Source organism: Eptatretus burgeri, chromosome 2 (genome assembly GCF_056783735.1).
Source record: "Eptatretus burgeri isolate ZD-2024b chromosome 2, Ebu_testis_v1, whole genome shotgun sequence".
Taxonomy (NCBI): Eukaryota; Metazoa; Chordata; class Myxini; order Myxiniformes; family Myxinidae; genus Eptatretus; species Eptatretus burgeri.
In genome coordinates this window covers 146,865,941-146,883,338 of record NC_140962.1, presented here as the reverse complement: position 1 = coordinate 146,883,338, position 17,398 = coordinate 146,865,941, and the positions used below count along the sequence as shown (strand labels likewise).

Below are 17,398 nucleotides of genomic sequence, written 5' to 3'. Positions count from 1 at the left end.
CATTTTGCCTGGTGGGGATTTTGGGGTATGAATCACGTTTAGGGTCCTCTGTTCTGTTTGTACAGCGAATCCTGTGCAATGGGGCAGCAGTGAGTTGAATATGGAGCACGCGCCCTGCTGAAGTGAGTAATGGGGGTGGGCGAGCAGTTCGGCAGGAAGACTCTCATGCTGGATTCATTGTAGTGCTGGTTTCAAACCCAAAAAGCTTGGCTCGCCAAGTAGGGTCTCAACCGAGTTGATCCTTTCGTGGACCTGCAAGGGAAGTGTCACGGTGAATGCAAGATCTGATTCCGTGTGACCGAATTCATTCTTCTCCGTTATTCACAAGTCACTTCCTTTGTATGCAAGGGCATAAATCAGACATGGTGTCTGGCCTTTTGAAGCCAATACCGGTGTCCGATTGGCTTTAGCAAGGTCGTTTATTCAGAAGCTCTTTTGTGGGAGTTGTTTTTGGGATGCGGTGATGTCCTAATAGTGGCTTGCCATCTCAGAGTTGGTTGGGTTCAACTGGAAACAGGGCCATCTCAAGTGAATAGCTATGTCACGATGACATTGCAAGTAGAAAAAAACCCAGCTGGCTCATTAATGACCTCGATGGAGTGGGTCAGTAATGACCTATCTGCCTCATCTGGTCTGGTGGACATGTGGTGCTAGTACACATGTTTATGTGCTAACTCTTAATGCCCTCAGGGAAACATAGTATAGGCATTAAAGTGCCACCTGTGAATCAATCCCACCTCTGCCACCTCACCCTCTCAAAGTCCAGGCGAATTGCCTATCGGCATTCATTCATTCATTCATTCTCTTATTCTTCCGATTGTTTCGTCATGTCCGTGTCTGTTGTGTCGTCCTCCTCACTTCATGTTTCAAATGTGCTGCCTATCACTACCCATTCACGATTTGTTGCACACTCGCTGATTCTTTCCCATTCTGCTCCTCTTCAGGCCATTGCTACTCATTGTTGTGTTATTCCTTCTCTCCTCGTTGTGCATGTCCATCCCCTGCACCCTTTGGTAGCTTGTAAACCCCTTTGACATTCAGCTCCTCCTTGAGCCTAGACCCTTGTATTAAAATAAAACCAGCCGAACCAAAAATCTTCAGACTAACAACATGGGACCCCTTAAAACTGTGCAAGGAGGACATTCTCACCATGACGAGCCACAACTCATCAAATCCGTGCAGTAAGCCATAAAGTTTCACAGCAGAGTTCAACCCAAACACGATTCTTCAGGATCTTGAGTTTTTATGAGAGCACGAACTGTCAGAAGGATTACGACGGGAAAAACAACGGAGCGTCAAATTCACAGGACCTACAAGGGGTTTATGCCTGGTGTTGGCTCAATGGCTGGAGTGGAGGGCTTGGGATCCGAGTGTCCTGAGTTCAAATCCCACTCAGCTGTTGAATTAATACCAGGTGGGGTTGACTCTGCCTGTCATCCTTCTGAGTTCGGCAAAATGAGTGCCAGCTTGCTGGTATCCTGTGTTGGAGTGGCAACCCGTCCAGGATTGTGTCCAATAGCCAAGGAGACTGCTTAGGCAGCACTAACACTCTGTACAGAGTATGGTCCCAATGGATGGATGGATGGATGCAAGGGGCTTGGGGATTGGGCTTTTCCTTCATAATTCTTCCTCTTTTCGTGCCATTGCAAATTCCTCTTCTTCCACATCTTTTGCACGTTGGGTGTGGAATGTGTAAAGGCGTTCTGTTTCGTTTTTGATCGCATTAAGGCTTTTTGCTGTATCACATTCCTGTCAATACACAAACCCAACTTCCAGCTCCCTTCCATCCTTGCTCCATTGAATTTCCTGCATCCACAAGCTATTTATTCCCCAATCTCATGTTGCTATTCTCACCTTCCACCATTTCCTTCCCTCATTTTGCACTCCTTTCCTGGATGATCAGCATCCGGCCAACCTCTCAGCCCTGCTGATGGTATGAATGTATAACAACTCTTCCAGCCGTGACACATATCGTGACCGAGAACTTCAGTTAATGGGAAGAAAAGGAAGCCATGGGAAATGAGAAGAATAACACGAATTGTCCTGCTTTTAACATTTCCTATGCATTTCCTGCCTCCTCCCCACCCCTAAGGCCACGCGGCACAAGGACTTCGCCATGAGGTGCGGGGCCGTGCTCGGCTTTCTTCTGGTCCTGCCCCTTGCCCTGGAGGCCTCCGTGGAAGCGCAGCAGTCCGTATCCAAGCCCCGAGCACACCTTTCCTATAAAAGTGAGTCCCTCGACGTGCCGTGGTTCCGAGCGCCCTCAAACTGTAGCATTTGCTCCTTCTCAGCACTTCTGCTCCAAGTGTCGTAACACTTCTGGTACATCTCCCAAACACGACTGCCTTGGGAAGCCGCAAGACAGAACGGCACATAGTAAATCAATTTCGAACTTGAATAACGTTTAAAACTACGCAGGTCCACGCGTCACAGATTCCAGCATGGAGGACCGCCGGCAACTCCAAGATTCTTTGACACTCCCAAGCAATTCAGAGTGGTCAACGGAACGTTTCCTTCAAGCGAAATGGCAACAGTTTTGAGAATCTGTCAAAAGTGATGTTTTGTTTCCTCCCTTCAATGCTCTCGGGGGAGTGTTGCGGGCCATGTGGCTCGATCTTCCTGCTGGGTGCTCAGAAGATTTGGCAGCATTTCTCTTCTCGAGGAACCGAGCCCTTGGGCACAAGACCATCTGTGGCCTGGTGACCAGCTGTGTCGGTATTTTGAGGGGAAATAAAATGGAATTGAAAAAAAAAAAAATCCTTTTGGCAACCGAACAGATGTTGTCTGATTGCAACAGATGACGAATCGAACGGTCTATAATTCTTAACAGATTTGCTGAATGGTCTTCCTCGCAGTGTTTGTAGCATCGTCGAGCAATGCATAATGAAACCACTGCGCTTCATACCTCTGGACTGGAGCCGTGCCAGAGGAAACCGCATGTTGACCGTTTCGATTAGCCACACTGATAGCCAGTTGCCTCGAAGGAACAAAGTGCGAATGACGACACTTTATACATTTACAGGATCTGGAGTTTCATTGAAGGGTCGAGGGAGAGTTCATCTGATGGTTGCTCCATCGTGTAAAGGCCTAAAAGAAAGTCAACTTCAAAAAAATATTTTGCATAACCAGACTTGTGTCACTAAAGTGAGCACCTTACACTCACAGTGATGGTTTGCGCAACCTGTGCTTTGTATGATAGTCAACTCAGGTGGTTTTCTCCCTGGAGCTGGGTGGCCATTGGAATGTGCAACCGCTCATGGGAGTAACTCATTCAAGGAAGCAACCTCCCAATGGCCTGGTCAAGGCTGCACATGTGCCGTTGTGTTCCTTTCCTAATCGCTTTACCGACGAATGGTATTTGCTTCCAGGTGTGTTTGCCCCATCTCTTTTCCCACGGGAGGCAAGGTGTAGAGGACAGATGGAGACGCATTCCTGTTGTAGTTTTAACAGGAAAAATACCTACTTGGGACACACTTTTGAGAACTTCACATCACTTGGACATTGAAACCCAGTTAGCGAGGTTCTGGTCATGATTGTCCTCAAAGTTGTCCGTCCTGTAGGATCAGTGGTTATTGAACCGGAGTTGTGCCGTCAGAACTTTTTCCGAAGTTTTGAAAGTTCTCAACTTTGATAAACTGGCAGCAGTTGTTCATTTTTTTTTGTCACTAGCACCATCTGCAAGTGCACATTTTGTTTCAAATTGCTTTCAACATGCCTCTTTAAGGTTGAAGGGGACATGCAGGCTGAGGGGAAGATGACCAATGGGTTTGCCAGGAGATAGCACCTGGACGTGCGTGCAGGTGGTAAAATAATTTTTCATCTACCTGCATGTTTTTTCAATGTGCATTTTGAAACAGTTGTTTTATTGATTTCACCAATAGTTCCCAGAAACATACATAATGGTGTAGCAACCACATTCATTTGTATCTAAACAAGAACAAATGCTTCACTGTCGTTTTGTACAGAGATAGCATCTACCGGTTAATTTGACCGTTTTAATCGCCGGACACAATGCGATGTAACTGTGTCTATTCTGAAGCCCCCCGGGCTATGCTCGGTGCTGTCAAGGTAATGGGGAAAGTTCAGCCATAATTACTCCATACCTCCAGGCAGCGCAACCAGAGGAGCACCACCACGTATAACCCCATTCTTTGTAAACGAAGCCACTTTTGTTTAAACCTTCAGGAGTTCTTCCCTTGTGTTTCTTTGGAGATTCAGCTTCTTCAAATACCTGCTTTCCATTTCCCTATTCAACCAGCAGGGTGCTGTTCTGGTTGGGGGGGGGGGCAAGGGGGTGGTGCGGTGGGGTGTGACCTAATGGAGTCGGGCTTAGGAGTCGGCATCCTAATGCTGCCATCCAACAGAGGCGGACGATGTTGCACCTTATATTAGGTAGTATTGTCGGTCTTTTCACTCCAAGCACGGCAGGATGCTTGAGGCTGACACAGCTTTGTGTTCCCCGCCGCGCTGTCGGGTGGAAAGGTTGCAGCCGACATGGGGCGAACAATAATTGCCTCGGATAATCCCGGCAAAGGACCGGGACCACATTTGCGCTCCGCTTTTGCAAATGAGGTTTTCTTGCAGGTTTTCCCCTTGCTCATGGACTCGTGCCCACGAGGACCACGAGGGATGGAAGAACCATGCTCGCTGCAAGGAATGAAATAAATTTCAAGCGGTTATCACACTTTTCATACTCTCGCAGCTTTTCGTTTTCCCTGAATTGAAAACAATCTTTTCCTCTGAGGGTGGGGGAATCGCTTTAAGTCGAGCAAATGTGACACTAATTGAGGCAGTTTTCTTCCCGTGCCTGCTTCTATCCAAAGTTCTCTACCTGAGAGGTAGAATGATGACCCTGCAATCGAATCCTCACGTGTCCTATCAACTAGGAACTCAAACTTTCCCCGGATTCAAACCGGGCCAAATGAGTTTTGCATTCAAGATACAGATTCTTGAAGCTCAGCTCAAGAAACTCAATAATCCATCTTCACCATTTTGAACTTGTTGTCCTACACTTACTTGTGGAAGCTTTAAAAAAAATAAAAAAATTTAAATCTGATTTCCTGTTGGGGGATTCCTGTGGCCATACTTTCGTGGTTCGAAGCTAAATGTCGAGTAGTATTTCACAAAGGGCTAGTAATTGGAGTCTTGCGCTCTGAGCCAAGTCGACAAGCCAGCCCAGTTAGGATTTGTGGAGAAATGTCCCTCGCAAATATCACTTCTTTTGAGTCGTATATAAAACTAGGATCCTACTCTTGTGTGGATTATATTTTACTGATTTACTTTTGTCTCTGCTTAAGCTCGATCTCGAGCCACCAACGCATCCTCCATTAGCAAATCTGCACTGGAGTCGTGTTCCCGTCTTTTTGCAATGCACAAGTTTATTGTTATTATTTTTTCAAGTGTGACGTAGGAGAGGGGGGGGGGGATGCAACTCCATTTTTGAACCACTTGTATGTGAGATTGATTATTTTTTTTGTGAATATACTCCAAATTTTAGCTCACCTGGAACGTAGTTCCGGGGAGCTCATGTGATGGCGCGTCGTCTGTCCCTCCGTCCGTCTGTCCATGAATACTTGCAACTTCTTCTCTGAAACTACACATACAATTTCGATGAAACCCAACCACAACCTTCGTCATCCTCCCTTCTGTGGCCTGGTGACAGGCTGTGTACCAGAATTTGTTCATGGCATTAAAAAGAATGGGGTCTGAGGGGGTCTGTGGAGGGAGTTTACTGGAGGGGGGTTTCCCCCAAAAGAGGTATTTGCTTTCTTGTTTGTGTTGACTTGCAGTGTACCATTTTCTCGCTACACTCATAATTAGTAGGCCACTTCCTGGAGTGCGGCATGTTTGAAAGTGAATAGAGTCCCATTTGATTGTGCATGCTTGCGAGCACCATGAGAAGCCAATAAGTGTTTACAAGGTGGGGCCTTTGTAAGATCTGTTCTGACCTCCATCCTGTTGAGATGCATCAGATTTATGAAAATCTCAGTTATTTCCCATGGGTACATGTATAGAATGCACAGTGTGATTATTTCTTCTTTTTTTTTGTCAGTCTGACCTAAGAATCGGAACTATCGACCTCATCGGCACCCAAAATTGGTACCATAATGAACAATGGTGGCAAAAGGGAATTGGCTCAAGACGACATGGTCTTATTGTTGGAGGGATTTCTTGGATCTCGTTAATTAATCCTCGACACTAATGGTTTGTTAGCTCACCCTCCCTCAAAATAACTGCAGTTTTTGTACAAGCCAGAAAAGGCATGGGCACAGTTTTTCTCACCGACCCGCCGATATCGATCGACGTGCTTTTGACGGGGTGTCTCGCTGGCTGGGCCACGGCATGAGGAGGTGCAGCGGATAAGCGAGTGCGGGCGGTCAACTCCAGTGCACATGAAAGGGCCGCTTTAGATTGCAGATCTGCTTTGAGTGAAGAAGAAGAAAAAATAATCTTCTCAACTTCAAAGCGTCACGTCACCGCAGTGGTGTCAAAATGCCGACGACTTCAAAACAATATGACAATCAACAGGTTTTTTTTTTAGGGTTTTATTGTTGCCGTATCACTGTTTCATAGCTTGCTGATAAAACACGTGAGCCTTCTCGGCTTCTGACCAAGAAATCTCTGGTTTGTTGAGTTAAGGGTGCTGGGCAATTATCGCTGGTTAGCTCGTGATGTTGTGGCAACGCCGTCTGGTCCACATGTGCGTGCCAGTTTGGTTATCTAACGATGGGTGGCACCACCTCCTGCGTCACCTCGCGTGTACGGTTCGGCTCAGTGTGACCGCCTGTGATCTCTGGTTCCGGGGGGGGGAGAGGGGGGGTCATCTCGTTGGATGCTTTGGCCGATGATAGTCCACACTGCTCGTTGCGGCCTGGGCTCTCTGTGGGCGAGTTTGAGAAGAATTTGGGGGTGGGATCGAGAAGGGGCTTGAGTGAGGGGTTGGGGGTTGGGGTGGTCAGTCGGTGTTAGACAGTGAGAGGTGGGAGGGGTAATCGGATCAGTTTGCTGTCGGCAAGGCCTGCGGTCAGGAGTTGTCACATTTAAGCTCCGGGTTCTGTCTGTTTGAGTCGTAAATCCAGCATGTCAGAGAGGCCAGCAACGAAAATTATAGTCGAGAAGGTTACGTGCAGTAGGGATGAAGGTGGGGGAAGAGTCTTGCTGTCAAAGCTGGTGTGAACATTCGGTGCTTGTGGAAAAGTCACATTTTTGGGAAAGAAAGATGAACGGCGCTTTCCTTGTGCATTATTTCTGATGAGGCTATCTTTTGATCAGACTACATTCGCTTCAGGTCGGCCTGCTGGCGCAATGTGGTGTTTCCCTTGTATTGCCACGTTCAGAAAGGTCACATCGTTGCTGATCTCCACCGAGCAACCTTGAGGATAATGGTCTGGAGCTCAACGCTGCATGACAAATGGCCATGAGTGAAAATTATTTATTTATTATTGTATATCCTCTGCTGTGAGAATGAGTCGAACACATTTTGAAATTTTGGAGCCTGGAATCTTGGATTTTAATTGATTGCAATTCCGACACATGATCGTTGTTGTTTGGTGTATGCAAAGTATGGCTTAGAGACATGCACCCTCACCTCTTAGCTGTCTATCCGAGGTTCGAATCCCGACACAGCTCAAAACTGCCACCCTGGTGTTTCGCAGGGTGATTCATCAATGCGTGTGTCGTCCCTCGTATGGACGTTAAACCGGACATCCCATCTGCTGGTGTTAGCTTGTGGACGTTAAAGACCCCATGGTGTCCTTCACAAAGAGTAGGCGGGCTATCATCAGCACCCTGAACAAATTACTAATTACCAACCAGGATAACCCGTGCTAATAAAACTGCTTCGGCAACATCGCTGTAACGGAGTGCGGTCCATCAGATCAGATCAGAGTATCCAGCGTCGAGTCTCATGGAAGAGCTAGAACACAGAATTGCTCATACATAGCAGAAGAACGAGGACATAAGAGGAAAGGGTAGAGGATGGGTTTGGGGAGGGATGGACATGCTATCCTCTCTCGATAAAAGCTCACTGATCCACACTTACAATCCTCTACAATTACTTGGAGGCCTTGAATTCTTTCCTTGAAACCCCACATTGTAGCATCCAGTGAAGCGCCTTCTTGTGCATCATTTCTCCATCCCGGATAAAGTTGGGATGATGCTACGAAGAGCAAAGCGGTCAAATGCCCAGCACAGCTGAAAAAAAAAGCCCCCCGACCAAACTGCTTCAAGCATGCCTTGGAGGGGTGACAAAACTGCGGCTCAAAATTGTCCGAATCACTCGGACCTCACAGTAGGGACGTTTCGCCAACAGATGACGCGAGCGCAGTTTCGCTCAGGGGATTTGAGCTGCCAAAGGGCGGCGGTTCTGAGCTCAGGAGATTTGTAGTAAAATCTCTAGGGCTGGGTGGGGTCGTGCTTACCGAGGGAAAGTTCTGCCTTTGTGAGAAGGACAATGTGAGCCGCTCTTGGGTTATCTCCCTTGATGTTCCGATAGGGCAGGAGAAAGAGATGGAAAGGCCTGGGAAAACAATCTCCCATTCGAATGGAGCGGTCACATAGTAGAGTTTTTGGTAAATTCGTTTTATTTTGTTTGTTTATTTTTTTGCTTTTCTTTTTAACAATCCTCATTGCCAGCGGAGGCAGAAAACTGTTTCAACTGAGAACGGCAAGTTTCTCTTTCTCTGCCATCAATCATAGAAATTCTTCATCGTCTTCTTTTCCCCATTTTTTTGACGGTTCGTCAAGTATTTCAAACAACGCTTGCCATATGTAGTTGGCCTCGCGTGCTGAGGGTATCATCTGCTTTTCTCAAACAAACACGCCTAATGGCCAGGAAATCCTTATTGCCTCGTTGCAGGTAGGGCACAGTCATGAGAATCGACCGCCGCCTGCGTCCACAAAGGGTCACCTTGCACGCGCGTACATTAGTGATGGAATATTTCTCATAAACTTTCCAAAAGTTAGCCCCCCCCCCCACTGAGCCCCCTCCCCATGCTCCCCCATCAATATTTACAATTGATTTACGAAAAGGAAATCCTTTCTTATTACTCTCTCATTATGTAGAGTGGGGGGCCTGTTGTTGCGTAGCCCGGCTTGCGTTGCGTATTGCGGTTGCGTTTGATCGAACGCCGGGCCGCTGGACGTGATCGTGCATTCCAGCATCCTGCTGATCATGAACCCGCTCTGAGGTCTGAATCCTTGGCAGGACCTTGGCATGTTACACAATGCTGCGTTGTGCTCGACGCGATGGAAACGTGTAGCGAGCAAGCATTGGGAATTGCGCACATTCTTATTTCGCATCAATGGCGGATGCCCTGAAAAAGCCCCGATGATTCTTGGCTTTGATGAAAAATTTATTCTCGCATTGCACAACTTTAACATACTGAGAAACTCTGATTTGCTGTGAAGCTTTTTTTTGTTTGTTTTTCCTGAAAACATTACCCTTACTCTTTTTCTTGCACTTACTTGGGAATGATAACTCTGACTTTTTTTTTTTTAATGAGACAAACTATCCTAACCTTCTTGTGGGGTCGGTAGGGGAAGGTTTTTTTTTTGCCCCAAGTCATCCGCAAGCTGCTTTACCAGGCCTGATGGTCGACTGAAGGCGATTTTTGGCAATGATTTGTCATTTGTTCATGGTGCCAGTGATAAGTAGCCTTCCGTACCCCTGGCGAAGGATACCGTGGGAACTTTAACCTCACGTAACTAAAGCGAGCAGACAGAATATCCAGCTTAACATCCATCCTAAGGATGGCATGCTTTGTGATGCAGCGCTCTGCCTGTGAAACAGCAATTTGACGAATTATAGTTGAAGCAGGAATCAAACCCACGCTCCGCATCTCATAGAGAAGTGTGCTGCACCATGTTGTTGAGTCCTTAGGACAATAATACACACACCATGTATACATGAAACATACATACACACACACACATATACACACTCAGTAATCGGAGTCCATGATAAAGAATAAGGCAGTGGCTTGGGAGAACCACTGTCCCTATGTGGGAAATGGCTCACATCCTGAGGCCTGGGAGACAGGATGAGCCCAAGGCCTCACCCTTAGCATATCGCCCATGAGTTCACGCCAGTCACTGCTCTCTTCCGTGAGAACCACTTTACGAGATCAAGGAAATGCACAAGTTCACATCCAATGCCCACTTGACTCTGCCAAACACTCCGGCACAATCTTCACTTTGTTGGAGAAGATAATACTCATTATCACAAGATCATTTAATTGATTTGTTCTTTCGGAGACTTGGAGGTGTCTTGAGGGCCTGCCCCAGAAAATGGTTCGATGTGGTTGCACTCTTGGAAGAATGCATGGAGGCAAGGTAATCAAACACGGACTCACTGCGCATGAAGGCATCATTTCATAACCACAATACATGCTCGAAGGGATAACAATATTCAATGAGAAAGGCACTCGGTAGAGCGCATACCTCTGCCACGCATTGCCTGATCCACGAGAACATATCGGGTCTAATACATTTTTGCGATATCATGCTATATATCGTTTTTGGCCCAATCTCTCAATGGTGAAGAATCGCTTTAAAAATTAAATAATTCTTGTATCCAGATTCAGATTCGGATCTTCACCGAAATCGAATCAATTCGTCGTGGTCACATACCCAACCTGTCCACCAAGTTTCGTTGGAATCTGTCAACAACTTTTTGAGATATCGTGCTATATATAATTTTTGGCCCTATCTCTCAATGGTGAAGAATCACTTAAAAAAACTCTAGTAGTCGGATCAGGATCTTCACAAAATCTATTCAGTTTGTCCTTGTTACAAGGACACTGAACCTTGTTACACCGAACCTGTCCACAAAATTTCATCCGAATCCATCCACAACTTTTTGAGATATTATATCCTGCACACGAACAAACAGACAAACAAGAAAAAGATGTCGTGCAGAGCACGATAATTGCAAAATCCGTCCCCCTCTCCAAACGTTGCCATGGATATAAATTGCCCACTTCATTAAGATTAAAACTAATCAAAGTTCAGGTCAATCGGATGAAAATTGATGACTTTTCAGATATAAATTGATGATTTTAGAAGTTTGACCTTGAGTTGACCTTTGACCTCTTGACCTCAGAAGCATGGAGGCAGAAACGTGTTTTCCCAATTCAATTTGCAAATCTTGTTCAAATTTCAAGTCGATCGGATAAAAAAATGATGATTTTTAGAAATCCGTCCACAAGATGACCCTTGACCTCAAAATCAAGAGGCTTCTACGTTGAGACTACCTCTACTGCTTGGTAAAGTTTCGTGAAGATCGGTTTTCATTTGTGACCTGTTGACGATTGACAGACACACAGACAGACAAAGAGACAGACCTACAAAATCGACTGACCAACATACTTGAAAAATCTTTGATTTTGCAAGTAACAAACAAACAGAGAGAGGTGAAAACATAACCTCCTTCACCTTCGGTGTCGGAGGTATAATAATCTATATTTTCTGAGGATGTTTACCATTCCCAAGTACGTCAATCATAGGATGATGCAAATTTAGTGCACTTAACTTTGAGCTGTGTAGTCTGGGTTCGATTCCTGAACGGGCTATAAACTGTCTGACCGGTGCTTCGCTGGCAGGGCTTTGTATCGGAAAGGATGACATCCCTCGGATAGACGTTAAACTGGGTGTCCCGTCTGCCAGCATTAGTTGGTGGTTGTCTTATGATGAGTAGTAGGTGAGCTATCACCGTCACCCCGAACAGAACCTACACGGGGCACGGCATCAATGGCATGGCCATGCTCCCGAGCAATGATGCAAAGCAGCAGCCATGCGTTGCCCACGAGAGAAGGTTGCTTCTTGGAGGGCAGTTTGGGGGGGGGATTACGACGACAACACAAAGGATGGTGGGTGTATCCCATGACCGAAGATTTATATTCAACTGCGGTGTACTTCATTAGACGGTGCTGCCGTACTTGCACCGTGAGATAATGATTCGAGCCCAGCCAGTGACAAAATGAAAAGAGATTTAAAAGTGCCTTTTTCATCATTCATGAATCTTTCATGCAATGCTCACAAGCCTGCACTTCAATGATATGGTGAAGGATTCATCAGAAGACCGTTGAGATGATGCCCCGCAGGCAGGGATTTGGACTATTCATCATAGCGCTTTCATCTGATTGAAACTCCTACTTTGACCATAGACCATCGGTAATGCCTGAAGTACTTAATTATTTTAGTCTCATAGAAGAGCTTGCCCAGAAATCTCATGTATATTGAAGGCGTTAGGACATATCGGTGGACCTTTACAGGAACTTACAAGTACACGAGGCAGTAGACAAATAAACACGTTGTCTGGGATTTGAATCTCTCGGTTTCAGCGTCGTCGGCTGAGTGCTCAGATGGGAATATCATTATGAGAGCATCCCATGTTTTTTTTGTTTTTTTTTGCAGCTTGGATTGTAATCTCCTTATTTGGCTTGAGATGACAATTGTATGTGTTTGTGTTATTAAATATACTTGACCCCACCAATGTGCCAAATTTGATGACAAAACAATTTTCCGCAATAATTAAAACCATTTAATTTAAATGCAGAAATGTCTGCAAGAGTTATTTAATTAATTCCTCATGTTTTCCAACTTCACTTCCTGCTTGGTGATCTGGCAGCATGTATTGATTACATATTTTTCCTTTAATAGGTGTAAGAGAAGTGTGGTTTCAAAATTTATTTTGCGAACAAATACGACGAGAATTCAAAATACTCTCAGAACGAGATATGCACAATAGTCTTAGTATTAGATATGCCAACATTTGTCTGATATTGTAGATAAATTTATAAATATAACCTGTCATGCTGACAGGGTGCACATGCGAGCTTTGCAACGAATCAACGCGGTGGGTTTCCGGGTGTGCGGAACACAGCACGTGCTGTTCGTTCATTGGATGAAGCACACAAGCCGGAGCACTTCAATTTTCCAATGCCATTTCCGGCTGCAGCCGAGCAACCAGTTTGAGTGCAAGCTCCATTGTCTTGGGTCACGTGATCCGACATGACTGGAGTGAGGCTGCACTGGCGGACTTTTATTCATGGATATTTTTGTTTAGAAAAGTTTTCGACAGTTTTGTAACTTTTCCTGGGATACTGGTTTTGAGTTGCATCAGTACGTGAAATTTCAGCTTTCGAGCCCACCTAGGAGGTACCAAACATTTATATCAGTGAATGAGCCAGTGGTTAGAAAGAGCTACATATATATAGTTAGTTATCTCCGGACATATCCAGACAGTGGTTATCTCTGTCCGTATGTGGATGGTGGTTATCTCCGGACGTATCCAGCTGGTGGTTATTTCTGGACGTATCCAGAGGGTAGTTATCTCCAGACGTGTCCGGACGGTGGTTATCTCCGGATGTGTCCGGACGGTGGTCATCTCCAGACGTGTCTGGACGGTCGTTATCTCGGAACGTATCTGGATGGTGGTTATCTCCTGACGTATCCAGACGGTGTTAATTTTTCGACGTGTCTGGACGGTGGTTATCTCCGGACGTGTCCGGATGGTGGATATCTCCAGACGTGTCCGGACGGAGATTATCTCTGGACATGTCTGGACAGTGCTTGTCTCCGGATGTGTCCAGACGGTTTTTGTCTAAAAAAGTGTTCATTGCAATGCCGTGTGATATTTTCGCTTTAAAAATGGTTTTCTATGCAAACACTTGTCTGATCGATTGAAAACTTTAAACATAGGAGAAGCTCCCCATGGAGGATATCATATTGTTAACTCGGATGTCATACATCATATGGTGTGGCAGCCATATTGGATTAAGGGATGAAAAAAATTGGACATCATTTTATCCAAAACGGCTCAACAAAAAAAATTTAAACTTGGCATATGTCATCAACTCCCCATGAGGTATATAGGGTGATAATGATGATGTCATCGGTAAAGAGGTATTCCAGCCATAATTTGTTGAATTGAAATATTTTTCCAAAAAAATCTGAAACTTCATATATCTGATCTATGACCCGATTTGAGTGAAGAATTAACTTTATGATGTTCATAACCCATGCCAACATACTATGTGACATAATAGAGTGCATGTATGATACGGGTGCATGAGCCATAATAGCAGTGGGCTATAATCGTAGCGTCTTCGGTTAACGATGGTGTTTTTGTTCAGAATGAACATGCGAGGCCTGACTATGTGCTGTGCCATTCTAGTTAGTATTAATATTGCTTTGTAATAACATTAATATTTTGCTATTATCATTGGTGTTGTTCTTACTGTTGTTATTAGAAGCGGCGTTGGAAAAATACCACAATAAGCTATCCATACATCTTAACACGGACTTCACCCAAGAGGGAAAACCCCCTTGGGGTGGGGGTCGGGTGGAGGGAATTAAGTGGTTACAACCTCCATCGTGCTATCCTTAGTCCTCCTGTCAAGTTTAGTTGAGGTTGGATCAGTAACAGCCAGATGTATTGCTGTCAGACAGGCAGTCAGACATCAAATTGCGTATTTTAGTATGATAGATAATAAATGTTTGTGTATTGAAAGAGAAAAAATATTTTGGCATTTCTTGGATTATTGTATCTCATTCCAAGAACATGTTCAACACCACCTGTAATTGCAGTCATCACTGCAAAAAAAAAAACCAAAAAGGTTTTGAAACCTGATTTTTTGTTTTCTGGACAATCGCTTGAATGAGAAGTAAATTGCAACCGTTGTTTTTGATGGATATGAGAAACGAGTTTCCAACGGTCGTAAAAAGTGATTTGCTGACATCAACGATTGTTTACTCTCATTTTCACCTTTACAGTATGTTCGGTTTTGCCAGTTATTATTTCCCTCCTGCGGTGATGTAGCCCTTACGGAGGAGCTTGCAGACAAACCACATGCAGAACAAAGACGTTAGTAGACATCAATTCAATGCATTGTTGCATCATCTATTTGTCGACCATGGACAAACACACATGCATGGGATTTGAACCTGAGTTCCTTTCATCATGAGCCAGGTTTTTAGGTCAGAGCATTTTGATTATCCTTTGCATGAGATTTCTCTGAATTATCCAATTGTCCCATTATATTATGCTCTATAAATGGGACATCAACAATTTATTTTTCAAATAAGGAGCATATTCATTCAATAGGTGGTTTTATTTTTTTAAATTTTTTCCATACACATGCACAAAGTGCTGCTGCAAAGAAAGTGTTGCACAAGTGTTTGTTATTTGCATGTAATGTACGGATTGGCCATTTGGGACAGCTAAACGAGGCAACGGAGACAGCTGGAGAAAAGGTGTTAGATTTGTGAGGATAATTTTGGCTGCGAGAGCTCAGTCCCAGCCGAGCTCTATCCATGCGCTCGATGATTCTCCCTGTGATTGTCCCTTAAAAGTGTTTGTAAAATGGACGCTTAAAGCTTTTCCTGCCTCTTCCCAAAATACACCTTTGTTGCATCCCAGGGGGATTTTGTCGTGCATTTCCGTCGCATCATAAGAGGCGCTCTTATACTGCTGATGAAATTCCATTATCATCCGAGTTATCGCTCTCCAAGCCCATCTGGAAATGGTGACCACGGTAGTCGATGTTCAGATGTTTTGTTTTTTGCAAAATCCCTCCTTAGAGCGTATCGCGTGTGGCTGCTGGGAGATTGCGTGGCGTCGGAGATACGCTCGCAATTCAAGGATCGGCCTCGGATCGCAGTTCCAATTTGACCAAGGTGCTGATGTACAGACTGGGTCCATATTTTGCCATGGTCTTTGGGCTCAAGCATGCCATTATTTATTTGGCTTCCAAGCTCATTGGGTGACGCACACGAGCCGAACCTTTATAGCTGGACGCTTATTGCTATTGCTGGGATTGTTCTTCTTTTCTTTCAGCAAAATTTTGTCGCTCTTATATCTATGAGATGCGACTGATAAACTGGAAACTTCAAGAGGTTGTTCCCAGTTGTCAGATCAAGTGCATTAATCCCGAAATGAATTTGAATAGTCAAATTAAGGCTTGTTGGCCATTTTGGACTTTTTAATATTCTTGCAAGAAAATTTCAGATATCTTCTCCAAAACCAATTAACTGATTGATACATAACTTCTGATACATCATCTGATACATCATCAGTTTTTCCCTCCTCAGAGTTTGCTTCTGCATCCATCTTGTCCACCCCATTATTTGTCCAAGGCTTCCTCTATTTTGTCCTTCAACCCTGCTGGTGGTGTTCCCCCCTCTCTCTCTCTACTGTTCCTTTGTTCTGTTGGCTCTTCCGTGAGCCTTGACGTTGTATATGAAAAAAAAGAATAATAGAAAACAAGATTTATCTCCATAGCAACCAAGACAATCATGCCTATTTCAAAAATGCTAAATTTATAGGTGTCTCATAATTCCTTATTTGAACTCTAGGTGTTACTGGCTTGGAGGCCTTGATAGTTGCTGACAACTCCAGTTGCTCATTATTATGACATCAATATGCGTCACCCTTTGAGATGCAGCTAAATGTGGTGGATAACTTTTATTGTGAATTAATAATGGGACATTAATAACACTGTCCCTATGTGTTCTATTCCTGGATCTATGAAAGATTATGTGAGATTTAAATGGACAATTTACGGCCAGATGTCCACCCAGGCGTCACACCTCAAGCTGCAATGAATTAATTAACAATCAAAGACCACTTTACTATTTCAATCCTCTCTGCAAATGTCCCTTTTCAACTAATGTCCCCTTTCAACAATCAAATAAGGCTAGATTGTTGGCCAGTCATTGTGACGTCATCACTGTTGTGAACCTCGTTTGTGTTCAAAGGACATGAACTAGGACGATGCCAAAATAATCCTGAAAACCTGTCTTCTTCTTCTTTCATATGCAGCACATGGCTGCAAGTTGCATCATTTTCTGGGGGCCTGGCAGTGTCGTTGATGCAGTGCCCCCTGAAGGTTATAGCAGGAATTTGTAATGTGGCTCGGGTGCTGATGATAACTTGCCTAAAGGCCCTGTCACACCTTGACGTTTTAGCCAGCGTATACCGACGTATGAAAAATTTGGCGAATACGCTGGCACACGTCAAATACGTTATCGGTAAGTTTTGTATATGTTAAGAGCACGCTGAAGCACGCTGGCATACATCGTAGTACGCCAAGCTCGTCGACAAATTTTGAGCATGCTCAAAATTTGTCAACGTATGCCAGTGTATGACTCACACATTCCGCATACGCTGGCCATAAGTAGTAGGCGCGTTATGCGATCGTTGACACACGTCAACACACATTACTTGTAAGTTACTCATAAGTCGAAATACGTCGAGGTAATGTCTAGCATACCCGAAACTTATTTCTAACCTATGAGTAACGTGCTTTGAACCTATGTGTAACGTATCTCCAACACATATTGACGTATGTAGACGTATTTGACGTCTTCCGGACGACCACAGAACTTACTGAACGTG

General features: G+C 44.6%; 1 protein-coding gene across 2 annotated transcripts in view; it reads left to right on the top strand.

Annotated features, from left to right (window-relative positions):
* LOC147033469 (semaphorin-3F-like) overlaps positions 1 to 17,398 on the top strand; it is a 154,711-nt gene that overhangs the window by 4,040 nt on the left and 133,273 nt on the right. For both annotated transcript variants that reach the window (XM_085871658.1, XM_085871659.1), the window contains exon 2: positions 2,093 to 2,228. In XM_085871658.1, coding sequence (XP_085727784.1) covers positions 2,093 to 2,228 — 136 coding nt within the window. The remainder of the gene's footprint in view (positions 1 to 2,092; positions 2,229 to 17,398) is intronic.